This window comes from Cyrtonyx montezumae, unplaced genomic scaffold, assembly GCF_038088225.1.
Source record: "Cyrtonyx montezumae isolate F1298 unplaced genomic scaffold, pur_monq_1.0 scaffold_5, whole genome shotgun sequence".
Classification (NCBI taxonomy): Eukaryota; Metazoa; Chordata; class Aves; order Galliformes; family Odontophoridae; genus Cyrtonyx; species Cyrtonyx montezumae.
Window position 1 is genome coordinate 4,581,080 of NW_027072056.1, and position 27,529 is coordinate 4,608,608.

A 27,529-nucleotide genomic window follows, 5' to 3' on the forward strand; every position below is an offset into this window, starting at 1 on the left:
CCTTGTATTTGTCAAATTATTTTTTGAATTGGCTTATATTTTTGGCATTCCTCATGAAGAGGAGCTTCACAGCTCAGTTTTTTGGCTTGCATAGTTTTTTTTTTGGTTTTTACATTGTATATTCTCTTTCATTCTGCTTGTAATTTTATATTCATCTGCCATAAGTTCTGTGTGCATTATGCTTTCCTCTTCCAAACCAAAGACTTCTGGCCTCTCTCATGTTTTATCAAATAGTAGCTGTTTAATACGTTTGATTCACGCTTTCTTCATCTGCAAATCTCTTCTTAATTCTACAGCAACATCTCTGGAAAGCGTGGATTTGAGCTGCTGTAACCCCCAGGAGATCTGCCTGGGGTAAATGTGAATGTTTTCTAAAGTGAATCTGGGTACAATGCATAATGCACACATTTCAAACAGTGAAAGGAAAATACAGTCCAGCTCCTTGGCGTCCTCCCCGGTTCCTTACCAAGCATTTTCTGTCATCATTCCTGTTCCATTCCTTCCTTTTATTCTAACACTTTTTTTTTTTTCCTGTAATAGCTGAAATAGGGGATTTTGATGAATCGGAGGATCGAGAACACCTTAAAATAAATCGATATTTGCCAAACCAGGAGAGAATCCAAGGGAAGATCCTGGAGTTCCACAGGAAGCATGTGTAAGTGAGGGTGATGGTGCCCCACTGATGGGAGCTGGGGCTGGGGAGCATGTGGGCTGGATCCGTGGAGGTGTGTGCACTGTGTGATGGGATGGCAGCAGAACGTGTTTGCTGCACACCTGCTATATCTGATGAGAAAGACTGAATTGATCTTTCCCTGTCAATTCTTTTTCATTAGGGGTTTTAACACAGTGTAATGTGCATTTTACCTGAGAATATAGCAATGCAGCTATTTAAACTCTGAGGACAAGACAGTTTGTCTGTGGGCAATCGACGGGTTCATGTCTGCTGGCTTTCTGTAAATACATGTGGCTTAAATTAGACACTGGCAGCAAAAGGAAAGCACAATGAGAACCTTGTTCAAATGTCTGCACTTCTCCATGTACAGTGGAATGTAGTAGTACAGCAGGCACTTATAAGAGGACAGGTGACAATCGTAATGAATGTTTGTTTTCTGTAATATTAGTTAAATATTTATTAATTCTAGTATGGTAATTGAGAGAGTGAGAGAAATAGAAGACAGAGTTGTTGAGCAGTAGTTTTTCTCAAGCAGTATTCCAGTGTACTTTTAATAACACAGCAAAGAAACCTATCATGATCTTGTAATAATGGCTTGAAGCAAAATCATTCTTCAGAATTTCAGGTTTGCAAAGTTTTGAGTTCAACGTGTCATCAAATCCATAGCTTTTGCATAAATAGAAATAAATTCTGTTGTACTCTTTTTAAGGTAAAGGAGTGGGTGGAGGGTTAGAAGGAGAGTGCATCAGAATTGATGCAATGCCTGCTTCTACGGTTCATGTATTTCTGAAATAATACAAAATTGATTAGAGGCAAAGGAGCTGTGCACCACAGAGAGATAATTATTTGTAATACAGAGCCAGGGACTGCAAAAATGAGTGTTTTATTGCTAGAAATGCCCACTTTTCCTGTTTTGCTTGTTTAACGTACAGTAGGGTCCTGTGTCTTCAATCTTTTTTAGCTGGTCTTAAGGTACAGAGATATACTTAGTAAACTTGGTAAGTAAGATTTGGAGTAGAAGGGACACGTGGTGCTGAGAAAAGCCAACCTGTTGAGGCTCTGTGACCAAACTAGTTCTCAGGAGATCAGTATTTTCAATGTACAGCCTGTATTTGCCACAGCTGTGTTCTTTTTTAATATTTCAAGCATACAGGGCTATTGTTGGTTACACGATGAGACACAATGTGTGATTCTGTAGTTCTGGGATGAAAGCAATCTGACCATGCTCAGAACAGTCCTTGGTCGATTGCATGCCTGGCTCTGATACTGCTGCTTCTGCTTGCATGCAGTTTTCTTGTTTTACTTCTCTAGTCTGAGAAGGTAGTGGCTATCTTCTGAGCCAAGGACTCATAATTTTATTAGCCTTGAGCTTCTAGTTTTTCAGAAAGCTGCTTTTATAAATTCCATGCACTAAGGAACTTTGTATTTTTGCCTTGAAGGCAAAAGTGAGAGGAAAGATAGAGGGAAAAGATTCCTTGCTTTCATAGGTTTACTTTTCATTAGCGTAATGATAATTGCATCTGATGTTGTTGAAATGGTTATAAAATCTCATTTAAAACGATTGTCAGTGCTGCCTGGGTCGGGCAAAGATGTTTTACATCTCCTTGCTTCTTTGGAAAATTTCTGTTGCATAGATGTAATTTTGGAAGCGCTGCAACCCTAAAAATAGCTGGGACTTCCTTACACGTCTCTTCTCTTTCCTTACCCAGTGAGTACTGGGCACCCTTTTCCATTTTTAGTAAGAGTGGTGAAGGTCCTGCATTTTCTCAGTGTTTGCACACTTTTATCCACATTTCTATTACAAGAAGCAAGTGGAAGCTCTGTGTTTGTCTCCTTCCTGCTGACACAGAGTGCTGCTAAATGAGCAAATTATTTCTTCTCTCTTACCTTCCCTCTTATTTCCTTTATTTCCTTCTTTTCACCTCCTTACCCCCCCTAGTTTAAACAGACTTGCTCTTTCCTTCAGCTGCCAGCGCAGCCTCCTAAAAGGGAACCCACTGCTGCAGGGATGGCTCCTCTCCAGCTCACTGCTGCATCATCCATTCTCTTTCTGACCCCGTGCTCTGCAGCCCTTGCTTTGCTTTAACCACACTCACTGGCATAGCGGTGTGTGCCATCCCTTCCTGTGCAGCACCAAGCAGGGCACGTCGGGCTGCCTTTCTCAGGCTGGGGTGGCAGCAGGATTCCTTCTGGCACCACACGTGAGTTGCTGGGCAGGAGCACGCGTGAGCCTTCAGGGGTGTTTCATTTCCTCAGGTGTCTCCTTGTGTTAGGAGGCTGCGCTTTGGTGCTGTGGGGCTGCACCTGAGCTGTTAGAGCTGCTAGGAGAGGGATAAAGCAGAATCTGTTTGTCCCTTCCGTATCAGAAATCCATTGAGAAGGCTGTATTCAGAAGGACGAGATGCTAAGCTTATTTTCTATTAAACATGCCTTTTTTTTTCCTTTTACAAATATTTATATTCCCAAATACAGAAACATGGTTTTTATATTTAACTTTGCAAATGCAGGAACAGTAAATAAGAGGAGTTGTATTTTTGGCACAGCAGGTTGGTTATTTGCTTCGGCGGGAGCATGGATTAACTAGACCTGTTTGCTTCTGAGGTAGGTTTGTGTTTTGAAGGTGCTGTTGTGCAGTTACATCTGAGTGCCCGAAACACCCTGTGCTGCTTTCTGCCTTCCTGCAAACAATACAAATGGAGTACTTGCTGTGAGAGGGCTGTAGATCAGAATTAAGCATTACGCTGGATACCTGAAGAAGAACATGGACTTGTTTAATGTAATTTGCTTACCTTCAAATGGCTGCTGTGTGTGTGTGTACTTGTGTAAGTCAACAAATCTTCAATTTCTTTCCTACATCTGCATCTATCTCCATTTACTGTTATCCTTCAGGTGCTTTCACAACTTGTAAGGCTGGTGTGCAGGATTTAAACAATTTTGAAAGCAGGGCTGCTCCACAGAACGTTTATAAATAAGAAAAAAAAATCTGTGCTTTTAGATTGCTGCACTGCCTAATGATTTGTAACAACAGCGTTTTGACTGCTCTTTAAAAGTCTGCATTGCTGCCTTTAAAAGGTGCACACATTGCAGAGCTTTTAGCAGCCTGTGATTTGAAGCCATGTAAATATTGTGACACTCCACAAATATCTGTCTAGATGAAGGTTTGTAAGCAACCCTTACGTGAAAGCATATTGCACTGGCAGCAGTTTTTGCAGGAAAACACTTGTGAAAGATAGCCTGTTGTCCATTGACCTGGGGAAGAGTAAGTAGATTTATCTGCTTAATGGATGAACAAAATTAGACCAGATTGTTTTCGGGCTGGTCTGTGCAGCTTAGTCTACAGCAAACATCTGAGGGTAATTACTGTGAAACTGCATCTCATTTGTAAATGTTTGTTGTGCAGTGTGAGCTGCTTGGCATCGCTCCTGGCTTTCCCTGCCTCTTCCTTCTTGGTAGGTGTGAGCAGGTTTTGTCTGTGAGGACACTCTTAAAAAATATTTCCTTATTGTTCCTGAGCTGCACTGGGCTTCTGCTCATATCTGATGGGTCAGGACATGAAGTACCAGTGGTTCTTCATCAGTTACATGGACTGTCCATTGAGAATTTCTGATAGGATGCTTAGAAATTTTCTAGTTGCTATTTTGTTCTAATTTTTGTTTCCATTCCCCTCCAGCAGCAGTTCCCAACCTCCAGCAACCTTAGCATCCTCCCTAAAGACAAAGCACTGCATTCATTCTTAATGCAGCCCTATTGAGAAGAATTATACCAGGAATTAGTGTGGGTGGTAGTTACACGCTGCTCTTAGAGTGTAACTCAAGGAGCTGTGGCCAAAATTAATATTTATGATCTGACTTTTTTGTCTTGTATGTGTTCAATAAACAGAAACCATGGTACTTACACTATTATGACACCATTGAGGAATCTGTGAAATAAATGCTAGCGATGCTTAAAGCTGCAATAAAAATGCTTATTCTAGCATTACTCATTTTAGTTAGGGAAAGGGAAATCTGCTTTACCAGTTTGAGCTCCCAGACATTGCTAGCATCTGTGGTGGTAGCACTGCTGGAGGTGCAGCTCCAGTACTCTTCGTGTTCCTTGGCTGCTGCATGATTTCCATTTGAAATCAGATTTTTGTTCCCTCAGTGCTTCACAGTTCTTTACGATTGCTTTGTGCTTACACAGTCCTGCTGTACTGACACTGCAATGAGGCTGCAATTTGCAAAGTCAGGAACTTCACGGGATCTTTGCTTTCTCCAGATGGGAAAAAAGTGAAAAATTGGATTTCCTTTTGTAGCATTCTGGATTTACTCTCCAGAATGAACAGAGCAATAGGAAATGGTTGAAATGCTGTGGGGTGTGCATTCAGATTTACGTTCTCAGTGCCCTTTTATGCATGTGTGTGCTTATGTGTAAGGAATATTCTGCTAAGAATCAAAGAAGCATTATTTCTTCTTACTCTCATTTAAAAATAAAAGAATAATCAGTGTAGGAAGTAAACTTGGGATTGTGCTCTGAGTTTTAGAGACACTCATTTCTTACATGCAGTCAGTACACACTGTGGTCATTTCTCTTTTGTTGTGTTTAACTGTAGAAGCTGTTCACTTCAGTATTCTCTGTTTGTATTTAAGGGAAATGAATGTAGAATCAAAAGTTGTTCAACTTAAACGGTGACTGGAGGTAGGCAGGGGGAGAATGCCCAGAAAGGTAAGCCAGGAGAATTGATTCGGTGCTGATGGAGCTGGCACTGCATCGCACACCAAAATAGATCCTGTGATAAACAGCTTCTCCTCTGTTTGAGTGAACTGGAACTCGTTTATGGAAAGCAGTCAGTTCCTTGGAAACAGGACTCATAACATCTGTCTGTGACTGTGCGTGTGTGCAGAAATCTCATCTGCTTTCGGTGCTTGCTGGCCCTGATCAGAGGTTGCTTTTCTCCCCTGTGTCCCCATCAGGCCTGTCCTGGCCAACTGACAGGCAGCAGCAGCACAGCACTGCCCATGGCCCACGCAGCTCTTGCTTGGAAGCAAGGTAATCCTTACTTCTCGTGGTTTTCAGCAGGGAGGTGCCCCTAGGCTGGCAGTGCCCAGGCAGCTGCTGTACTACTCATGTGTCTGTGCTGGAGGAGGCATCAATGGCTTCCCAACAGCTCCTGCCTCAGCAAGCAGGAAAATGCAGTGTTAGTCCACTGAAGTCTCCCCCTCGTGGTGAATAACAGGGAAGGAGGAAGGTACAGGCCTCTGCTTCAGGGAAAGTAAGTGCTGGCTGTTAGACTTCAGCAAACTTAGGGAGCAATAAACTGCATCTGTGACTGGTGTCTCAGTACTGCTGGCTCGGGTGTTGTGCATGCTCAAGCAGGAGGTGCTCCACTTGGGTAGATCTCTCTCATGGTTTCAACGTTATTTCAACAGCTGATGATGCTTCAAAAGCAGTTTTTAAAATCCTTCTTTTGATCCTTCAGCAAGGAGGAAACAGAACAGCTGAAGTCAGGGAATGGCTCGCACCCAGCCGTGCTGGTGTAATGGCTGTCATGCAGTCCTGAGACCAGCCTGGAACTCTCACCATGTTTGCTTTTGCTTACAGAAGACTTTCAGCTCGGGGTTAATGTTAACGTGTGTACTAGGAAGCAGAATACAGGGCACTGCAGATGAAATGCTGGTTTGCTGAAGTGTATTGTTCCTAAAGTGGAAAAGCTGAAGCTGGAATCATTAGTGTTTGCTTCAGTGCTCTCTGTTGCTGGGCTGCGTTTTAGGCTGGTCATCTGCTATAGAGTGTTCTCCTATTACACAGAAGTCACAGTATCATACTTGAAGTGAACCTGTCAAACTGACTTAGATAGAAAATTAATTTTAGTGCTGGAGTTACGAGTGGAGCATTTTAGCCACATCAGCGGTGTTGTGCAATCCAACTGATCTAAAAAGTTTCTTTTTCTTCCTTATTGCAGGGGTCAAACTCCTGCCGAATCAGACTTTCAAGTGCTTGAAATTGCTCGGAAACTGGAGATGTACGGCATCAGGTTTCATCTTGCATCTGATCGTGAGGGCACAAAGATTAATCTCGCTGTTTCGCACATGGGTGTGCTAGTATTCCAGGTGAGGTGGGCAAAGCCTGCCACGTGTGTCTGTTTTTACATTAGTGTGTCTTGGGAGAAAGTCTTATTTTAATTTCAGGTTTGTCTAGCAGATATTTTACAGTCAACAGAGTATCATGTAGGCCCACAAATCACCAAGTAGTGCAGTTTACCCTGTTTACCTGGTGTAGGGAACCTGCTTTGGCAGGGAGGTTAGACTCGATGATCTCTTGAGGTCCCTTCCAACCCCTCTGATTCTATGGTGGAGATAGAAGAGCTTAAGGAATCACAAAGAGTGAGACCAAATCAAAATGTCTGATGTCATCTATTTCAAAGTTACTCATGTATTCAAGAAAAATCATCCATCTATTCTGTACAGCCCTAGAATAGTTCTGTAATCTTGGAGTCTGTGTTCATTTTCCCTTGCTTTAACATTGCAAAGTATTTTTGCTAGGATAATATTGATCTTGACAGGTAGATGTATATGGAAAATAGCTTTTACATCCCAGTTTTCTAGGTTTCCCTTCAGTTTTCTGCTGTCTGACTGGAGTCACGCTGGCATTATACAATTTGTAGCTGGGCTTTGTATTAAAAGATAAACTCACCTAAGGTAATATTGCTACAGAAAGAAGAATTGAGCAGAATGGGTTGGGTGCAACATTCATGTGTCTGTATGCCTGCAAAAGAATTTGGTTTACTGTTCTTCTGAAACTTTTGCAAAATTTTTATCATTTTAATTCAGGGTAATACGAAAATCAATACTTTTAACTGGTCCAAGGTCCGTAAGCTAAGCTTCAAGAGGAAAAGATTCCTTATTAAACTTCATCCAGAGGTCTGTGTAAGTTTTGCCATAATAACTAGCTTGTTTGTGTTGAAAAAATTCCATACACTTGTGTCTGTATATACTTTTACCATGCAGAATTCTTGAGTTTGTAACTTTATAAGTCATTGTCAGAAAATGAGGCTCATCTCCACCACTTGAATAAAAATCTTTCTCACCCCATGCCCATCACCTTAGATTTCAACTTCATGTACCTCTGACAAAGGCATGGACGTGTGTAAATATTATAAGGGGAAAAAAAGAAAGGATCTGGTGTTTCAGAGTAACTTCTTTTACGGTGAAAAAGTTGTTTCATATTTTTCTTGGGTATAAATGGAGCTGAGCTCTCTGATCCACTGTAGACCAAGATGAGCTGAGATAACTTAAGGGTTGAAATAGTAAATCTTTGTTGTTCAGATAAAGGCACTGTAGGGAGTGCTTTTGGCTGTAGCTCCTTAAGAGAACATCAAAATACACTGCTAATTCTGAAGGTGATTGCTTTATATGGCAGTTTTATCCAGGAGCTTGTTGAGTATGTGCTGCTTAAATGAAAACTGTGGTGAAGAGTCCCTTGATTCCAGAATAAAGGAACCTGTTGTATTTCAGGAAACATTAAATGGCTGGAGCTTAGTTTTAAGAACTATATGATCATTCTTACTACAGCCTTATCTTTCTAGTATGTCCTTATAGCAGAAGTGGTATTTTTCATGCTTGGCTGATTTACAACAGATGTTTTTGTCTGCAAATATCAAATTTATTGTCACTCTCTTAGTTGTTCCCACACTTAATGACTGGATTATGTTCAACATAAAGCTATATTAGAATGGAAAAACAAAGTTGGATGTAACACAGTGCTGTATATCTCAGAAATCTGGAACGTGTGATGTGCTGACAGCTTGTGTAGTCGTGTGTTTCACGAGACCCTCAGAGATGTGATGTAGTAGCTGTATTCTGACACACACAGCATTTTCCAGTCTCTTCTCAGTCTCAAGAAGTGGGAGAAACATCAGAGCTTTTAAGAAAAAAGTATTTTTAAAATCACTACTATTTCACTTGAATGTTCTTATTTCTAAATTTAAATAATACTCGTTATTTGTTAGTGTGGAATATATCCAGCATGACTGTACAGTCTTAGTCAAGTGTGTTTTATGCATTTTTTACATTTTCCATGTAAAAATAGTTTTAAAGTAATTAAATGATTTAAATTGCATGCGAAATCATATTAATAGCTCTCACATGCATGAGAAATGACCTAGCAGAATGCTGCATCTCACTGCTTTTTGAGCCTTTTTGCTGACATCTGTCTTTTCCTTTTCTCTTCCATTGCCATCTTATGCTTTACTTAGCTCTTGTGTTTCGTTCCCAGGGCCCGTATCAAGATACACTGGAGTTTCTTTTGGGAAGTAGGGATGAATGTAAAAACTTCTGGAAAATCTGTGTTGAATACCATACGTTTTTTAGGCTCTTTGATCAGCCAAAGCCAAAGGCTAAAGCAGTGTTCTTCACCAGGGGGTCATCTTTCAGATACAGGTATGGAGGAACATAACACTCTTATTAAGGCTGAATTGCTTTTATCTTAGGAAATGAGCTCAAAAGGGGAAAAATATTCTAAAGTAACTCCATTTGTAATTTGTATCCGCTGCTTTTTATAACTTTTATACTTTTGTGGATTCACAGTGGACGAACACAGAAGCAGCTAGTGGATTATATTAAAGACAGTGGGATGAAGAAAACCCCATATGAAAGGTCAGTACATATTACTTTGTCAGGTGAAATTTGGTTGAGACTTTCACAGCATTCTTACTTCCTAAACTGGAATTGCTTTTAAAGACTTTTGGAGGTATTTTCTTTGTCGGACTAAGGTCTGCTTCACATTTAAAGTAGCTGGACTAATATATATATTTTCTACCTTGTGGTTTCATGATGATATAAAGTGGCTCATGGAAGTTTTGGTGTTGCATTTTGATATCAGTGGACAATGTGTGGCTTGGCCATTGCGAAGTTTGGTGTGTTTTGAAGGTGCAGCGAAGTTAGTGGGGTGTTCACATGTGTCTCTGTGATTCTGTGTTTTGTACAAGGGATAGTGGTAACCAGGAGCTCTGTTCTCGACCAGCTTCAAGAAGAATGGATTATTCTTATGCATTGCAAGATTTTACTCTCACAACCTAGTGACATATGCCTGTTGCATACCCATGTCCTTTGTCCTAGTACTTACATAATCACAAGGTGAGACAGCTCAGCTTGCTAACTGGGCATGTTGTTTTACAGTATAGTAACTGCTAGAGTCTCAACAGTCCAGAAATAAGACTGGGAGCAGTGCCACAGGGAGAGCAGTCTCCTTTCATGGCAGTACTGAGCTGCACATGTGTAGTCCTCATGCTCCGTTGTCACCACCTTGCAGTATTAGAAGCTACAGTGACTCGATAGATATTGAAGAAATCTGTGGCATCAAACTCAAATTAAAATACAGAAGAGTTTTGTCTTATTACATTCACAAACTGGGAACTTTTACTCACATTGTTAATTTCAGTACAGCACACAGCTTGCATCTGTGGGCAGTAGTTAGGTCATCTCTTGTGCAGGAGTCGTGGCCTGAGGACAAACTGAATACTGAATATCACTGATGTTTGCTGACATCTGATGTAGGGTGTGATGCATAGCAATGTAATTTTAAGTAATGTTCATTTATTAATACCTGTAGCATTTTGACTTTCTGTATAGTATTGTACAGGCAGAAAACTGAAGCCTGCAAAATACTCTGCCTAATATTACACAATTAGTCTGTGATGCAGCACATGATTGAAACTGAGATCTGCAAGCCTGAAACTGTGACCTTAAATATTCAGTTCTAAAAAGAACGTGCATTTTAATTATTAAGTTGTGTCACTTAAATGTGACTGTGAAGCCTATGTACAGGTGAGAAACTCCCTCTTCATGGTCATGTATCGGAAAGCTTACAAGATTTTAGTAGGAATTTCAGCAAGTTTTCTGTAATCTGCTATTTGTGAATATTTTTAGCATCTTGGAGTACAGCTTCTATTCTATTCTACTACTGCTATTTGTGAATATTTTTAGCATCTTGGAGTACAGCTGAGCACCTTTCCACCACAGAAGTCATGCATGACAGCATAACTTGCGTCATATTGATGGATGGACTTGGTGATCCAACCTAAACAATTGAATTAGTTGTTAAAATAATGTAATAAAATGCATCTTTAGTTGTTTTATTGGCTATTAGAGTGAAAATAGCTGAACAGGGAAGGGAGAAGGCAAGCTGCTGTCTTGGATGCTCACAGGATGCTCTCTTTTCTGCAGGAGGCACAGCAGAGTCAGAGTGTCCACTCATGCTTCAAACCCAGACGTGCCAAAACAGGTTAGTTCTGCATGACTCCAGGTAGTCCAGTCAGTGAAGCTGGCAACCAGCTTTCCAACACGATGGCCTAGAAATGTGGTAGAATTAATTGTTTGTCTGAGGTCAGCTTCACAGGCTAATCTTTGTTCCTGATGCATAGTTTTCTTCTTCTTTGTCGAAGTAACAACTTTGATAGTTGTCGCTAGTGGAGTCTAAAGTGAGTAATTTCCTGCTCAGGGTTCAGTTTGATGGAGAAGATGTCGTAGTTCCTAGTATGTTACTATTTCAGAGGATCAAACCGTTCTCAGTTATGTCAAACTGCTTTTTGTGGAAGAGTTCATCCTGTTACCCTTTCTGCTTTTACTTCTTTCCCCTCAGAGTGTCGCGTTTCCCGAGGGCTTGAGGACCCCGGGGTCTCCTGCCTCAGCAACTGTCCCCTTCCACTCCGTCCACTCGTCAGCTGCTCCGACCATCCTGCCCATCTTTGCAGAAAGCAGCCCTTCCTCCTTGGACCCCCGAGCACCATACTCAAGGATTCCAGATAAAAATGCCACAGTGCCCGCAGAAGAAACTGGGAGGAAATTGGTGCAGCAGCCTGGATCTCCCATGTTCCAGTCATTCCAAGGTGTTGGGTTTGGTAGTGTTGCAGGAAACTGTAACCCTGCTTGTCCTGTTGTTGAGAGTGGTTGTGGTTTAGATCTAGACGTAGAGAGGAGTAACAAGGAGAACAGGGCTGCTCTTTGTAAAAATGACAATGATGAGGATGGCTTTACCACAGGTGTTTCTGTTGCTGAAAAAGAGCGTCAGCACTGCAGTAGGGGTGCCCCTCTGTTCACACTGACAAATTCACAGTTACAGGTGTCAGAAGAGTTTATTGATGATGACCCTGCAGAAATTTCCTTTTTTGCAGGGGGCTCTGAGGCGTTTTCTTACGTGTACAGTGGTTTAGATTTAAAGGGCTCTGATTTTTCTAAGCATGCATCGGAGTCTCCAGGCTTAACAAAGGATGCCCTTGAACAAAATGCAGTCTCCCCTCAGTCAAGCCCTGACAGGTACTCAACAGAAGCAGTAGATATGAATATGGAAGATGAGTTTGAATTTGAAGAAGGGAGTGACTTCAATGGCAATGAGAGACCATCCAATACCTCGGAGCTGTTTGAGGTCAAGGCTCAAGCAAGCCGAATGCAGAGCCTCCTGAGCCCTTCTGAAACAAGCTCACTCATCAACAACCGATCTGAGAGCAGCTCCCTCAATAACTTGCCTCTCAATGGGACGTCCTCCCTGCACACATACAGCTCTGCCAACCACTCAGAGGCAAGCTCCATGGTGAACTTCCCTGCCTACTCGGTGCGCTCCGAGTCCAGCTCGGCCTTTCAGTTCACTGACATCATTGACCAGCTGGAGCAGCTGAGCTACCCTCCTACCACCACAGAAGACTCTAGCAGTACAGATACAGACTCCTGGGACTCTGAAACTGCAGCACCGCTGGATGTAAACCTTTTCTTTAGCAATCCTTTTACTCAAGCAACCAGTGAAAACTTTACTTTTGACTTTCAAAATAATTTAAAAAACCTCACTCAAGAAGACTGGACAGAGAAGACGCATGTCAGCCATTGATTCTTGAATTTGAGCAGCTTAGATGAATCCACCTCAAGACTGAGAAGTCTGAAAAGTGTGAATGTCAGTCACTTTAAGCAAGAAAGCTCTAATCCAGTGGCTGATTTTAATTCACATATCACAGTTGATCATTTTTCTTTCTGTCTCTCTTTAGTTCCCTTAAAGCATGCAAACTCTGGTTCTGCATCAACACACTACATCCAGAATGTACCATAACAATGTTTGCAAAGCACCACGCTTAGGAAAAAAATGTAAGTTTCAGAGACTTAGTTAAGAACATCAACTTGCTCGTGCAGGCTTATCACAAATTACAGTATATCAAAGGATTTGTTTGGCTATGAAGATGCCTGTGCTATAACGTGCTGTCCCTGATTACGACAGTTGTTTTTGCAATTTTTAACAAGCTACTACATCCAGCAAATCAGCTGCTCTCACTGCAGTGAGAGTTCTTGGTGTCTTGTTTGTTTTTTTTCCCCCACAATTAAAGAAAAAAACGCCGTCTTCAAGTCAGCTATGAAGGACAACTTTTAAGATACCAATCTGCACTATGTGATCAAGTGAATGTGGGAGCCAAGAAAGCTTCTTGTGAAGACAATCCTATTTTCTGACCACAGAGTGCCTTCAGCAGTCCAGCAACAAACAAAAGTGCCCTTCTGCTTTGCAGTAGTTCAGAGATGCGTACGTAGGCTACGAGAACACTTAGTTTGCATTGTATTTTTGTCTCTTCCTTCTTTTCTTCCTTTGTTGCGCTATATATAAGCACTTACAAATTAGCTCTTGAGAATCGACTTGATTTAAGGAAGACAGGTGGAGGGAAGTCTGGTGGAAGCTTTAACTTTTGCTATAAAATACGGGCTTTTTTATGAAAGGAGATAGTATGATATAAGTACAAAGAGTGCCTCAAAATAAGCAGCTCACAATGATAAGTGTAATTTTATACTCAGTACCATTCATATTGATTTTCTTAGGCTTGGTCTTGATATACTGTTAAAAGACCTTAATTCCTTGGTCAAACATTTTAAAAAAAATACAGTTGTTTCACAAAATTCTCATAACTAGAAGTTCAAGGGAATTCCTCTCCCTGGTAAAACGTGAGGAAGTGAAGAATCCTTTGATCACCTGTTCCTTTTAGTTTAGCATTTAGCAAGGCATGATTATTTTTATGGCACTTACAAGTACTGTGGGAGTTGTTTGAATTGAATCACTGTTGTTTCATTAGAATCTGGTTGCCTTTGCCAGTGGCACAGGAGAACAAAGCACATGCAGAACACGGTTCTTGTTTGGACTTGGAGGAATATGCAGCTGTGTAGTTGGTCTTTTTTCTAATACAAGTTTAGTTTAGCTTTTCTACTGAATGTATATTCTAGCTCTTTGTGTGACTTTGTTCGTACCTGTGGAGGTAATCTCATGGATATGACATTTGTAAACAGGCACTTGGAAGAGGTCTTCAGCTGTGTCACAAGTGGTACCTTTATGTGTGTTGCTCAGGCTGTCTGGCTTCCTTCTCACAGTGACATTATATAACTTGAGGAAAAAAAAACACAGAAAAAGACATCTGTCTGCTGACTTTCCTACGGGTAGTAGAGTCAGGGGTAAATAATGATTTAAGATTTAAAAATTGGCCTTTAGTTTCTTTCATCTTGAAGTAAAGAAAACTCAAGATGGAGCTATTTGAATATAACCATGTCTGCCTCTGTTTTGTGTTTCGTGCCTAAACCACAAGCATTCTTTCTAAATATGTTACAATTGCTCAATATGGGAATAAGTTCCACTACATTCCCTCGCATTTCAAAATATCTTAAGATCTTCTGAAGAGAAAAGCTTGTTGGTGTGTTTTCAATAAATGTAATCATGAGAGAAGGCTTGCTGGTAACACTTTACTGTAGAGCACTTGGTCCTAAAAGGTGTCTCTGGTACTTCTTCTACTTTGCAGCTATGCAGGTCTTCTGTTGGCAATTTTAAATCTCAGGGATATGTAGTTTTTTAAGTAGTAGTAAGAGCCTTAATGTGATGCCCGTTTTGTTTCTTAAAAGAGATGGAGATCTGAGGTCTGAGTCCCTCAGCTTAGAGCAAGATGTCTGGAACCACAGGAGAGGGTGGGCTGGGGTAAGGAGTGTGGGAAGAGAGCCTTGACCCAGGTACAGAACTGATTGGAATATGGTTTTAGTTAAGTAATTGCCAAGAATGCTGACCTTTCCCATCTTCTGACTCTGCTTTATATCTGAACTGCAGGTACTCCCATACAGACAGTGCTGGTCAGCACCTAAAAATCAGTATCCTTTGTTAGGACTGCACACTGTGCTGTACTTGCAAACAGTCTGCTGCTTTCTTGTTTCCAGCTGTGGAATGTGCAAGAGTGGAACAAGGGTACATACTTCTCAGATACAATCAGAATCCTTCAGAGGAGATCCAAAACCCACTACTAGCTGATAGACTGCTGGAATGCTGTTCCTGTAGGACTTCAGTTCTGCTTCCTGTGCCTCCAGCTCCTGCTGGCTGTGTCCTTGCTGTTGGTAACTGATAGCATATAGCTGATGTGGATTTTTTTTCTGTCCTTTTCTGATTTTTAAAGCTTTATGGTTTCTGAAGCTATAGTTGCATGATCAACTATTTTGTTTTCTTTGTGGTTTTCCATATAGGCACAAAAGAGGAGAAAATTTAATTTGCAAGTGGAATTTTTCTCTAGTAGGCAAGCCTTGAGAAAAGCTTCTTGATTTTCCTCTAGAGCGATGAGTTGAGATTTCCTTTGTGGTAGAGATGGAGTCAAAACCAGCCTGCCTCTGAGTGCTTTGCATCGATTGCCAGTTACTGTGGTGTGGTGGAGTTGTGCCAGGTGTCCTCTTCTCCCCTAGCAATCTCCTTTATGCAGCAGGAGAGGGTGAGGGAAGGAAGGGCTTTCCCTTCTCTGTGCTGTGTCTTTGAGTAGTGTTAAGAGAATGGGGTAGACGCCAGCTCCGCTCTCAAGCTGTTGCTAACGCTCCTTGCAGTTTGTTCTGTTGTCTTCCCACAATGCTGGCTCTGCTTAAACTTAGTTCCTGGCACTGATTTTAATTCTCTCTTAAGTGCAAGAGTCTCCAAGAAGGCGTGGAGCATGCTGGCAGGTGCTGAGCAGTGCTGCCTGCTGGGACCCAGACCCCAAGCAGTGAAAGCTGCTGTGGGATCCAAGGTGTTAAAAGCAGGAGTAGGAGAAACAAGAAGATCTTGGAGGATGCTCACCTTGAGGAGGAGGAATTGGATGGGCTGCGGTAGGGGCAGGTGAAAACCTGGCTGCAAAGCTTCACTTGTTTGTGGGAAATGAGCGTGCATCATCTGTCCCCACATCGGTCACTTGTGGAGGTATGTTTGTTCTTGTTTGCTTTCTGCCCCCATCTGTGGGAGGCTTAGGGCAGGTGTAGTGCTGTCTGAGGTACATGGATTTCTTGACAATGTGCAGCTTTTAGTGCCGTGGTTTTTCAGTAGCAAGAACCACTGGGGCTTTCAGGTTTCTTCTGTTCCAGGCTGCCTGTACAAATACAGACCCATTGTCCCAAATATATGCAGCTGTAGAAGGTACGTTCACATCAGTGGCTTTCCCACATGTGTTGGGCTGACAGCTGTAGCTCTCTCGTGGTACTCCGCATGCACCCTGCACTGTGACTAGAAGACATCAAGGAGTGAATGCCTTCCATGGGTAAGGTACTGTGCACTGTACGTGCCTATTTACAGACGTTTACACTTCAGTGCATTTATTAATGTCAAGAACTACATGAGAACACTTGGATCTTCATGTACGTAGTTAGTGGAGCTATTAATTTGCACAGAACTCTGGTCACAGGATATCCTTTGACCTATCAGTGACCCAGTTAAACTTTGGTAAGCCTTATTAGCCTGTATTATCGCTTGTGCCCATACTTAGGAAGTTTAAAGTATGCACTCATTATTCGAGTATTACGTGCTGTGTATTTCCCAGGAATTACTGTATTTGATCTTATTATGCAACAGGGCAACGTATTGATTTGCTCTCCTTTTTCCTGTGTATGTTTGTATTGTGGTCACAGGTGGTTTTCTGTAAGGGTGGTTTTCCTCCTTTTGGTTGGTGGTTTCTTTCTGTGGCGGTGGTGGTTTCTGTTTAGCTGCAAATCTTAATGTTGGTAAGAATTTATGGAGATGCCAATAAATGTCATTTCTCTATGCAATGTGGTGCAAACCTGTCGGTAAGTCATTCCCATTATTGTCATTTTGCAAAGAATTCAAAGCCATGCTTGTCAGGTATCGATGGAGTGAGTGAATATACACTGCAGTTGTAGTCTTTTAGGCATCGTTACCTGTAGCTTTAAGTAGATCCTGCAATGAACTTGTCACAGATGCTGTGTGTGTATGTGTGGATGTCATATACCCTCTGTATGAACATGGGGAGACTTCACAGTTCCAAAGTACTGTAACATCCACTCAGTTAATTCTCTGCTGGTGGGCTGTTACAGGCTTAGTCCACAGAGTGAGCTGTAGCTTTGGAGCACGGTTCATTGAACCTGCTTTGTGGGAAGGTGCTGCTATGTATTTCTCAAATCACAGTATCCTCCTGCTGCTTGCACGTGCAAGGCTCAGTTGGCAGCCCGAGAATGTGCTCTGTGACAGTTCGGCAGCTTGGGAAGAAACCAGAAATGCCTCCTTATCTCAATATGTCCAGAGATGCACATGCCTTGATTAGAGTGACTCCCCAGTGAAATAGGTGCTACTCTTTTCAGGAAAGGATTACATTGAGGAAACAAAGAAGGCTGGAATTTCTTGATTGATCTCTTGAACTTTTATACCATAAATGTTTTACTGAATTACATGTTGGGACTTTTTAATACCTTTGTGTCTGTTGAGATTGCTGGTTATGAACCTACAGATTTGTACTAATTCGTAATTCTAATTGTTTATGCAATAAAATAAGGAAAACTTTATTATCAATGACATTATGGGCTTTTTAGCTTTATTTTTTGTTACCCTTGTGTTTGAAAATTCTATTTCAAATATTTGTTCTCCTAGCCAAGGCACCTTAGAGTTTCATTACCATGTTTCTCAAGGCAGTTTCCTCCTTACATACCTTTGCTGAAAGCAGAGTGCAAGCGAATAATGTATTTTTCAGATTGCTGTCTTTTGCAGACGTTTTGTTTGGGGTAGAAGTGGGACTAAAAGTTAAATATAACGCCTAGAGTGGAATTCGATTGTGGATACGTTGTCTTTTAAAGTGGGTATGTCCCTTGGGCTGTCTTTTCTGTGTGTGTTTTTATAGAAGAGCTTTCCTTTATTCAGAACAGAGGGTACTCAGGCAATGAGATTGCTTCTTGTTTCCTAGGTTCGGAGTTCTTCTTTAGGAATCTGTGACCATGGGCAGCTCTTTTTCTTGATCATATGAATATTTGCTTCTAAAAAGACCCCTAAAAATCCCACTGAGTAATCCCTGTCCCTCCAACACAGCATGAAGACTTCTGCATAGCACAGTGACCACGTGAAGGTTAAAAACCACAGCTGGAGGGGAAGGCAGTGAACAGGGAGCAATGCAGGAGGGCAGAACTTGCTCTGTGTGTGCCCTGGGCTCCATTTGAAGGGAATCACCCCACAGGTTGTGGTGGGGCAGCCCTTCTGATAAGGAATCCAACTGTGCTAACATCTGAACCTCGCATAGTTGCTAGGGCATCCCATCGTGGTTTTCTTCAGTAGGATACTCTCCTTGCTTGTCTGTCTTTGTAGTGCTTTAAACATTCAAGCGTAAGAATCAGCATTTGTGCTTTATTTTAGTCAAACTTAGCTTTCAGATCCAGCTCTATCTGCCAAAGTTTCTCTCCACTGCCCACACCTCTGAGATTTGTGGTGGGCAAAGAAGAGAGTTCCCTATGAGAAGTGTGGCAGCTTAGAGAGCATCTCCACAGTATTTCTGTCAGCAAGGGGAATGAGGACTGTGTAGCTTCTCCCACAAGGCAAATTGTAGGTTATTATAAATTAGCATCTCTAACCAAAATCCATTTAAATAGGTGTAATTAAAACATAAACCCAAAGCTAGAACAAACATAAACAGAAAGTAACCCAGATGCATATTATCCTTAATAATGTCAGTGAGAGAGATGCAGTTCATGTTCTCTTGAAGAAAATCCAAGGTAAGGTGATGGTTACAGCAGCTGGCTTCAAGTTTGCTTAGGTTTTTTTTTAGTAACAGCCCTAAAATAATCCAATAATGAACTTCCCATGGCTGCTTTTGCATGATACTGTGAGCTTCTCTTGTTTTCGAGTTTTAAATCTTCACCTCTGTACACACTGAAGATTGCTAAACATAGAGAGGATGAATGTTGCAAGTGACAGTCCTGAGTGTTAGGTGGAGGATTCCCCACTTCTGTAGCCAGACAAAAGAAGGCAGTGTAGGCAGTAACTGAGAACAGGGCACTGTTGCACAGTGGCTGGGAAAGATGAGGCTGGCATCCTCATGTGCACGGTTGCCTTCATCATAACAGCAGTGGTTTGGAATGTTTTAGTTATATCTTTTTTTTTTTGCTTCTTTGTACCTGTGTTTTGTTGTTGTTTTTTAATGAAACCCTGTTTTTATTTGCCAAAGGATATGGACTTTTACCCACATAGCAGCATTAACTCAAAGCAGGCCTGGAGAGGAGGAGAGTTTTGATGTGTGCTTGTCTGCCTGCATTCCCCATTGGATCTGTTTGTGTCAGTCAGTTAAACAGCATGTTCCTGATAGCAAAAAAAGGAGGAAGAAAAAAAGAAAACACCCTCTGCCCTTGTGCCTGGCATTGTGGTTACAGCTTGAGCCTTCTCCATGGGGTGAACATGACTCTTGTTATCAGTGCTTTGCTCAGGGACCTGGCTCTTACGTCAGACCGCAGGTGTTTAAATGGGTTTCCTGGCTGTCTGCTGCCACAGGGAAATGTGAAACCCAGAGCAATGCAACAGGCAAAGCTCCTGTGCTCAGCCCCAGCCCTGCTGCCCGTGCAGTGATCCGCACTGGATTCGGGGACGTGTGGCCGCTGCGGGGAAGAATTGAAAGCAGCTCCTCACCCCCACCTCACTGCTGCCTTGTTGGCTTTGGAGCTGTCATTTCACCATCCCTGCTGTGCAAAAGCAGCCTTCCAACCGTCCCCGTGGAGGGGAAGCTAACGTCAGACGATTGTTTCCCTGCCTTCCTATCATAAGTAGCAGGAGTGAAGGAATGTGCGTGCAGACGGAGGCGCAGCGCGTGCCTTGGCGTGCCTAGAGTGTTAACAGTTAACTGCAGCCTCGATCAACTGAATCTCTTCCAGGTGACCGAGTGCAGCACTGTTTAGCTTCCTGCATTTGTCAATGTGAAATCACGCTCTCCGCTTCCTCCTCGCTGTCCTGCCGCAACTGCGCGCTGCGCTGCTCCCCGGCCCGCACCCTGCCTGGCCAATGGGGGGACCCACCGCACCCCAGAGTGTGTGCGAAAGAGTGCAGGCTGCACACGGGGGCTCCTTGGTGGGTTTTTTCCTAATAAAAGCCTTCTTTACGTGGTTTTGAAGTAGTCTGACAGCAGGAAAAGGGCGACTCGGCTGAACGCAGAGCTCGCGGGAGGAGATGGTGCAGTGTTGGGTCTGGAGTGGGAGCAGTGATAGGGAAGGGACCCTCGCAGATGTCAGCTTGCTGTCTGTAGGCAGGTGGGGTTCCCCAGAAGGCAGGGATTTGTTGTTTCGGAGTTCTGCGAGCTGCAGGAAGCCCCGGAGGTGCCTGTGGAGGTGCAGAGCATGCCGGCCATGGGCTGAGCACAGGGCTGGGTGCTGGCCTGGGGGGGAGGGTTAAGAATTGGCTTTGCTGTTGGTTTTATGCTTGCCTTTGGTCAGGTGTCCTAGCCCTTCTCTTTCTGCTTGGAATGCAAAGCAAATAGTGCTGGGGAGAGCTGATAGCATGACTGTTTATGGTCGGGAAGATCAGTAAGGTAGATGTTGGTTTTAGGAAGGTTGTAGTGTGAACAACTGGAGCGTCTCTTAACTTGGTCATGCAGGGTGGCTTTTGAACACCCATGCTGACCACTGAGCTCATGGGATGTCTGCATGCCGTGTCTCAGGGGTCTGCAAAAGGGAAGGGAGCTGCTGATGGACTCTAAATGCACTGCAGTGGTGCCTTGTGTGTTTAAAGAGTTGTAAAAAAAAGTTTAAACAAGTTGAAAAAATGAGCAACCCAGAGCAAAGCAGTCCACACTGCTCCTCTTCTAGAAGGGCTTTGCTGTACAACAGGGTTGTAACCACCCACCCTTGTCTCAGGCTGTGCTGCAGAGGTGCTTTCCTGAGAGTGTTCAGAAAAGGGTAAATTAAACAATATGTTCTTGCTACCTGTATTGTGAACTCTGGGATTTGGGCACTCTTCCTGGACTGTAAACAATTTATCTGTGCCCTTAAGTGCTGTCCTGAAGGGGTCTGTCCTTATTGTGCTGTCACACAGCAGCCAGTGTGCACAGAGAACTGTTCACTTAGAGAAACACTGAAGTGTTTGGATGCATATTATTTTGTTGTTTTTTCTTTGTTTTAATGTGAGACAGTAATATTGATTTATGTTAACAGTGGGTAACTGTCTTAGGTGCAGTATATTCAAAGCATTCTCTTCGTTTCCACTCCATCTTCTGGTTCTCTTCCCCTCCAGGCCTCCCAGTGGACCATTCTCAGCTCTCCTCCCTTGTGCTGAAGAGTCCCTTGGGCTTGAACCCAGCGTTCCCAGTGAACCTGAATGCAGCTGGCCAGGGTTCATCTCCTCTGCTGAGCCCTGTCCTTAGTGATGCTGGTGGTGCCAGGATAGAGGAGGATGATGAGACGAAACGGAAGGTGAGACCACAACACTGCAGAGAATGTACTCAATGAACTCACTGCAGAGAACTCCAGAGCGGTGAGGAGCTCTTCTCACCACCTCTCCTTTATACTTTGGGATGGAAAAAAGAGATGCTGCTTCACACAGGAGCTGTTCTTGGGAAGTGGCTGGTGTAATGATATAAAGCACCTCTTGGACTGGACCTGCGTTAGATTAGAATGAAGAAAATGCTCATTCTTGTGCTGAAGCTATTGAAAACAAGTTCAGCATTCAAAATACTTCTCACCAGGCAGGTGCTCTGAAAGGCTGGTAGGAGAGACAGCTGTTGGTTCTGGAAATTGATTGCTTTTGACTGATTGTGACATGTGCTGAGGTTAAACCCAGCCCCGTCTTTGCTGACTGCTCTCGTAATTAACCTGTGTCAGCTTATTGCACTGTGCTGTCCGTGTGGAGTGCTGTCACACCACAATAACGTATTCTAAGTAGAGCAGGGCTTGTCTCACTTGCAGGGTATGTGTGATCAGCCAGGTTTGTTGTCTCCTTGGTACCTTAGAAAGATCCCAGAGCCTCCTGAAAAGCATTTAATTTGCAAAACTGCAAGAATTTTTCCAAATGTAAATGTTCCTCTTTTGAGTTGTTCACGCAGAGGTTTTTGTGTGGTAGCCTTACAAGCACTGGAGCTCCGTCAGATCTATCCTGCTAATAACCAAACACTATTTTCCCCATAGCAAGGACGAATGCATGTAAGGTTTGACCTTGTGCTTTGTAATAAGTAGAGCACCTATGTTGTAACACCTGTTGATTGTTCTGTGTTCTTTCAGCGCTATCCAACGGACAAAGCATATTTCATCGCAAAGGAGATTCTTGCTACAGAACGGACATATTTAAAGGACCTGGAAGTGATTACAGTGGTAAGGGTTCTTCACTTGCTCTGATGCTTTTCTTTTCCTCGAGTTCTGTCGTCATTAATTTGGTAGAAAATTCTGGACGTGGGTTTCCTTAAGGATACCTTAAAAATGTTGCTGTGTGTTCAGCCTCAGAGGTTCCCATTGCTGTCAGCAGTGCTTATGATCTAGCTGTCATTGTTTCAGAGAGCCTTCATCTTTGTGCCTTGAGATTGTGAGGATGGATGCCTATTTCAAAGAGAATTAAGGATCCATAGAGTTTTGGAAGGTTTAGTCCTTTTTCTTTATTTTCTTTCTCCTTGTTTTAAGGAGAGGAGGAAGCCCTGCATAGCGGGTGAGTCCTTACTTGCATGACTCTCATTTCCATTTCTTTAAGAGCTGTTTGTTTACTTACTCCAGCCTTGAACACAGTGGCTGCTGTGTTTCCATAAGTTATTGTTATAATTTCATCAAAGAGAAGCTTGTGCTTGTTATGCTGTACATCAACAGTTGAGGTACCTTGGGAAAACTTGGTGAGCATTGTCTCATGGAGATTCCTCCTACAGACTTCCCAGACCTTCTCCTAAAGGAGCAGGGAGCGCCTCACACCTCAGAGGGTTTCTGGCATGTTTGTGTCCCTGCCAAAAAACTGTGACCCAGGAGCGGTTCCAAAAGTGTAATATATGGCACACAACAGGGTGTCTCCAGCTGAGTAAGCCTCAGATTTGTGATGTCTGGGGAAGGAAGCATGGCTTAGTGGGGCAATATTGGTGGTAGGTGGACAGTTGGACTGGATGACCTTGGAGGTCTTTTCCAACCTTGGTGATTCTATGAAAGGAATTGTTTTCCTCTTACTCAGATTACATCTTCCCTAAATGTTTCTCATTCCATCCCACTGTCTGTCTGCTCAGGCTTTCTCCTTCACCATCCCTGCAGAAGCAGAAAGGTCTGTGCTGCTGATGGTTTCTGAAGTAGGAAAAATAACAGTGTAATCTGTGATTGTTCCTGCAGTGGTTTCGCAGTGCGGTGATCAAGGAGAATGCGATGCCCGAGGGCCTGATGACACTGCTCTTCTCTAACATAGACCCAATCTATGAGTTTCACAGAGGCTTTCTGAAGGAGATTGAGCAGAGGCTCTCACTCTGGTAAGCATCAAAGTACAGCAGCAACCAGGGAGGCCCTTTCCCTGTCTCCTCGTATTAAAACCACACTTACAATCAGAGATGCCAATTCAAATATAAAGGGAATTGAGGAAAAGTATTTGAATAAATCAGAATTTTGAGAAATCTTTCAAGTGCTGCCTTATACATGCTCTCCTCTATTCGCTGGATGCCCAAAGTTTTTGTAATGTAACTTTCTCCTGGTCTGGGATGTAATGTGTTGGGATATTCACTACCATTCCAAAGGAAGTGCTCTTCCCTCCTCCCTTCTACGCAGCTTTCCATGGCAGCTGAAATGGATAGACGTGGGATTAACATTAGTTCTGCTTCCTTCACTTTCCAGAAGCATGCAGATAGCTGGGAAGCCTTTTGTAGAGATTGCATCTGGAAGGAAAGGAGGGCTTGGAGGGAGCAAACAGAAATGTCTTCATTTCTCATGTACTTATTTCATCTTTTTATGTGTATTTCAGGGAAGGAAAGACCAATGCTCACGTGAAAGGGGATTATCAACGCATTGGAGATGTCATGCTCAGGAACATGCGTACTCTGAAGGTAGATAAAGGATTTGGGTAATGGAGTGCTGGGGCTGTTGATTCCTTTCTCCCTGTTGTCGAGGATGGTAGTTCAGCATTCAGGATTTTAGCTTGAAGTGACTTGCTAACAATTACTGCTGCTAAACAAGTTCAAAACAAAACAGGATATTTACAGCAGAGCTTTATACGAGGGTTGCTTGTTTTCCACCTGTGTTTACGTTGAGGGAGGGCTGTGTGTTAGTTACTCAGCAGAAGACAAAATGAGAATATTTTAGCTCAAAGCACAGTGAAGCTACTATGTGCAACTTTAACTGTCCCCTACGGAGACACTGGTTCATGAGGTCGATTGATTTCAAAGCCCAAACTTTTTTATCTGTGGAGTACGTTTAAAACGAGGCCACCTTTGTTTGGGGCTGAGGACCTTTGTGGGGCAGGTATGCTTGTGCTGTGCTTGTGGAATTCTCATGGTTGTGAAATCACTAGCAGGCTCTTTTCCCTTTTTTGTGCAATTCAACAGGAGTTTACAAGTTACCTGCAGAAGCACGACGAGGTCCTGACAGAACTGGAGAAAGCAACCAAACGCCTGAAGAAACTGGAAATGGTTTATAAGGAGTTTGAGCTGCAGAAAGTTTGCTATCTGCCGCTCAACACTTTCCTGCTCAAGCCAATCCAGAGGCTGATGCACTACAAGCTGATCCTGGGGAGGCTTTGCAAGCACTACACAGTGGAGCACCGGGACTTTGCAGACTGCCGGAGTGAGTGAGCGCTCAGCTGTAAGCATGCTGGGCCTTAAAGTGCTCAGCAGGTAACCTGGGGGAGACAGCAAGCTTTGCAGCTGCACATTCAGAGCAAGTGCTCCTTTTTTCCTCTCAAGACCCCTCCTATTGTCCCGTGCAACTGTGAGAAACGTGCAGAGTTTATGTTCTTTAATTTGCAATTGACTTTTGGCCGTGTGGCCATTACTTCCCAGGTGTGCCACCATCACCTCCAGAGGCTTGTTCACCTCCCTTTTGCCTCTCTGTCTACAAACTCTGTCTACAAAATGTCTCTTAAGAATGAATCTAGCCATCAGATTGTTTCCCAGGGATATAGCCTGGGTTTGTCTCCTTGTTCTGATCCTAACGGCACCGTTTCCCCCACAGATGCCCTGAAGGAAGTCACAGAGATGACCTCCCAGCTACAGCACAGCCTTATCCGCCTGGAGAATTTCCAGAAGCTGACAGAGCTGCAGCACGACTTGCTTGGTATAGACAATCTCACAGCACCTGGTCGGGTGAGTGACCCTGCTGAGTTTTTAAAGCCTTTGTTGTTTTTATGACCAAGGTGTTGCATTTCAACTCATTGCACAACCACACATCACTGCTGCCTCTACTGCATCCGTGGGATAGCTGCAAAGGCTTTGGTTAATAAATGTCTTCATAGCAGGTCACATTTAGCTCCTGATGATGTTAGTGAAGTAGATCAAAAACACTTCTGCTTCAACTCTGGCCACAGTTTCATGTTTTCAGTAGTGCAGAAACCAGTTCCACTGGGGTGCAGGGCTCTGTGTTTGAGAGAGAAGCAGAACGCTGTGTACTGAACAAAAGCCCACTACCAGCCCTGCTTATGTGTGTGTGATGTGACCTCTTTGTGGACGTAGCAATGGTGAGAGGTGCATCACTGGACAAAACTGCTATTGGTGACTGTTTCTGTGAGAGTTTCTTTAGCTCCTGCTTGGTTTTCTGTTTGTTTGTTTTTGCTAGATGTACTGAGCATAAGTACAGGAGCATCGCTTATGCTTTTGGGATATGATGGCAGTCACTGCAGTGGGATGTAAGTGTAACAGGTGAACTGCTGAAATCCAACAGGAACTCTGCTCCTTTTCCTTCTCTTGTTTCACTGATTTAAATGCTGGCTGCAGCAAGGATCTAATCACATGACAAAACTGAAGGAAAGGTGTTGTTTGGCATTTAACAAATCTGTTGGGGATCACTGCTGGGCATCAATCAACATCTGTATGCTCTGGGTTGAGAACAAAGATCCATCAGATTCTGTGTGGTTGAGAAAGTTGAAACTTTGCCTTACTTTTTCTTTTCCTCGGCAGGAATTTATCCGGGAAGGATGCTTGTACAAGCTCACTAAAAAGGGTTTACAGCAGCGGATGTTCTTTCTGGTGGGTGCTGCTCCTGCTTTCCTACAGTGTTCAGGGTCTTCAAGACAAAGTGATTGTGAAATTGTTTCTGTGCTTACGGTGGAAACCAGCAGTTGTAACTGAAAATGTGTGAAGGGGTGGTTGTTTTAATACAGAGAGTGCCTGTGGTCGTACTGTCTGTTCAGCCTGTTTCCTTGGTGACAGAGCTTCATCAGGGTTATATACTAAGTTTCCTCTCCTGTAAATACTAAGTTTTAATAAATAACTAAATGCTGTTCTTAAACGTTTTAAGGAGAGCAAGCCAAAGTGATGGAAAAAACTGTTGTTATTTTTGTTTCTGTAGTATTTAAACAGCAGATCTGAAAAAATGTAAAATACACTTGGTGGTGCCTGCTGTCCTCAGGACCAATTGCATTCTTTCTCTGTTTTTCAGTTCTCAGATATGTTACTTTACACAAGCAAAGGGGTCACGGGGACAAATCAGTTCAAAATTCATGGACATCTTCCTCTGCATGGGATGCTGGTAAGTGGTTTCAAGCTGCAAAGTCATTTGCACCGTGGTGCTTTCAGGCAGGTTGGGACATTCCTTCAGGGCTAGAAGGACTGAAGCAGCAAGCTGCCCCAGACTTGTAGGAGCTGCTGTGCTCTGCAGAGCAGGGATTGGACCTTCACATGCCTCAGCCTATGTACTAAACAAAGGCTTGTCTGCAGGCAAGAAGCTTATCCCCTCCATCTCATTAGCAAAACAGCTGGAGCATGTTTGACCATTCATTTTCATGGTGCAAAGAGAGTCTGATCTGGGAATACGAGTTTTCTGGGCACTTTTTTGGGGATGTAAATGCCTAGGCATAAAATCAATCTTCCTGTGTCCCCACCCCCGTATTCTAATGGGACTGTTGTTTTTGTGTTTGATTTGCAGCTGATAGTGCTTGACCCACCGGTAAGTAATAGGCTAAATCCTGTTCAGGATCTTCTTTTTCTCACCCTGCTACGTGTTGTGCTGTGCAGCTAGAGATATGTCAATAGAAATACACTATACAGCTTCAAGCACAGAGACAAAATAGCCTTAAATTAGGTGGTATTCATTTAGGAAAAAAAAAGTAGCTGTTTTGTACTTGCTGCTACTGTGTTGTAATGATACTGAGGCTCAGGTTGATAGCCAACAAGTGGTGGTTTTGGTGTTTATCAGCCACTAAGCAGTGATGAGAAAAAGCTTTTTATTTTTTTTTTCCTGCAGGTGGAGGAGAGTGAGAATGAATGGGCTGTCCCACACTGCTTCACAATCTATTCAGCACAGAAGACCATAGTTGTGGCAGCCAGGTAACATTTATTTTCCTCTGTGCATGTCGATTTGAGAGAGACCTCCAAAGAGTTGTTGTTGGGTTGGTGCAGAGCCACCAGGGCTGTTCCATGTGTCCTCTGGAAAGCACGACTTCAAAACAAAGTCATGACTCTTCCCAATTCCTTTACCAACTCTGTGTTTCAGGAAGGAGTAGTTTGTCAGCCCATGCTGG

General features: G+C 43.0%; 1 protein-coding gene across 5 annotated transcripts in view; it reads left to right on the plus strand.

Moving 5' to 3' along the window:
• The window catches only part of FARP2 (FERM, ARH/RhoGEF and pleckstrin domain protein 2), a 55,480-nt gene that overhangs the window by 21,717 nt on the left and 6,234 nt on the right, over positions 1-27,529 (plus strand). For 3 of the 5 annotated variants that reach the window (XM_065748145.1, XM_065748147.1, XM_065748148.1), the window contains exons 7-22: positions 541-655; positions 6,612-6,759; positions 7,480-7,575; positions 8,924-9,087; positions 9,235-9,303; positions 10,873-10,930; positions 11,288-11,534; positions 21,146-21,324; positions 22,129-22,218; positions 23,203-23,336; positions 23,822-23,903; positions 24,402-24,639; positions 25,027-25,157; positions 25,968-26,036; positions 26,449-26,538; positions 27,253-27,335. In XM_065748145.1, coding sequence (XP_065604217.1) covers positions 541-655; positions 6,612-6,759; positions 7,480-7,575; positions 8,924-9,087; positions 9,235-9,303; positions 10,873-10,930; positions 11,288-11,534; positions 21,146-21,324; positions 22,129-22,218; positions 23,203-23,336; positions 23,822-23,903; positions 24,402-24,639; positions 25,027-25,157; positions 25,968-26,036; positions 26,449-26,538; positions 27,253-27,335 — 1,993 coding nt within the window. Of the gene's footprint in view, positions 1-540; positions 656-6,611; positions 6,760-7,479; positions 7,576-8,923; positions 9,088-9,234; positions 9,304-10,872; positions 10,931-11,287; positions 11,535-21,145; positions 21,325-22,128; positions 22,219-23,202; positions 23,337-23,821; positions 23,904-24,401; positions 24,640-25,026; positions 25,158-25,626; positions 25,698-25,967; positions 26,037-26,448; positions 26,539-27,252; positions 27,336-27,529 lie in introns of those variants that run through there. The other 2 variants (XM_065748146.1, XM_065748149.1) reach the window with 2 other exon arrangements.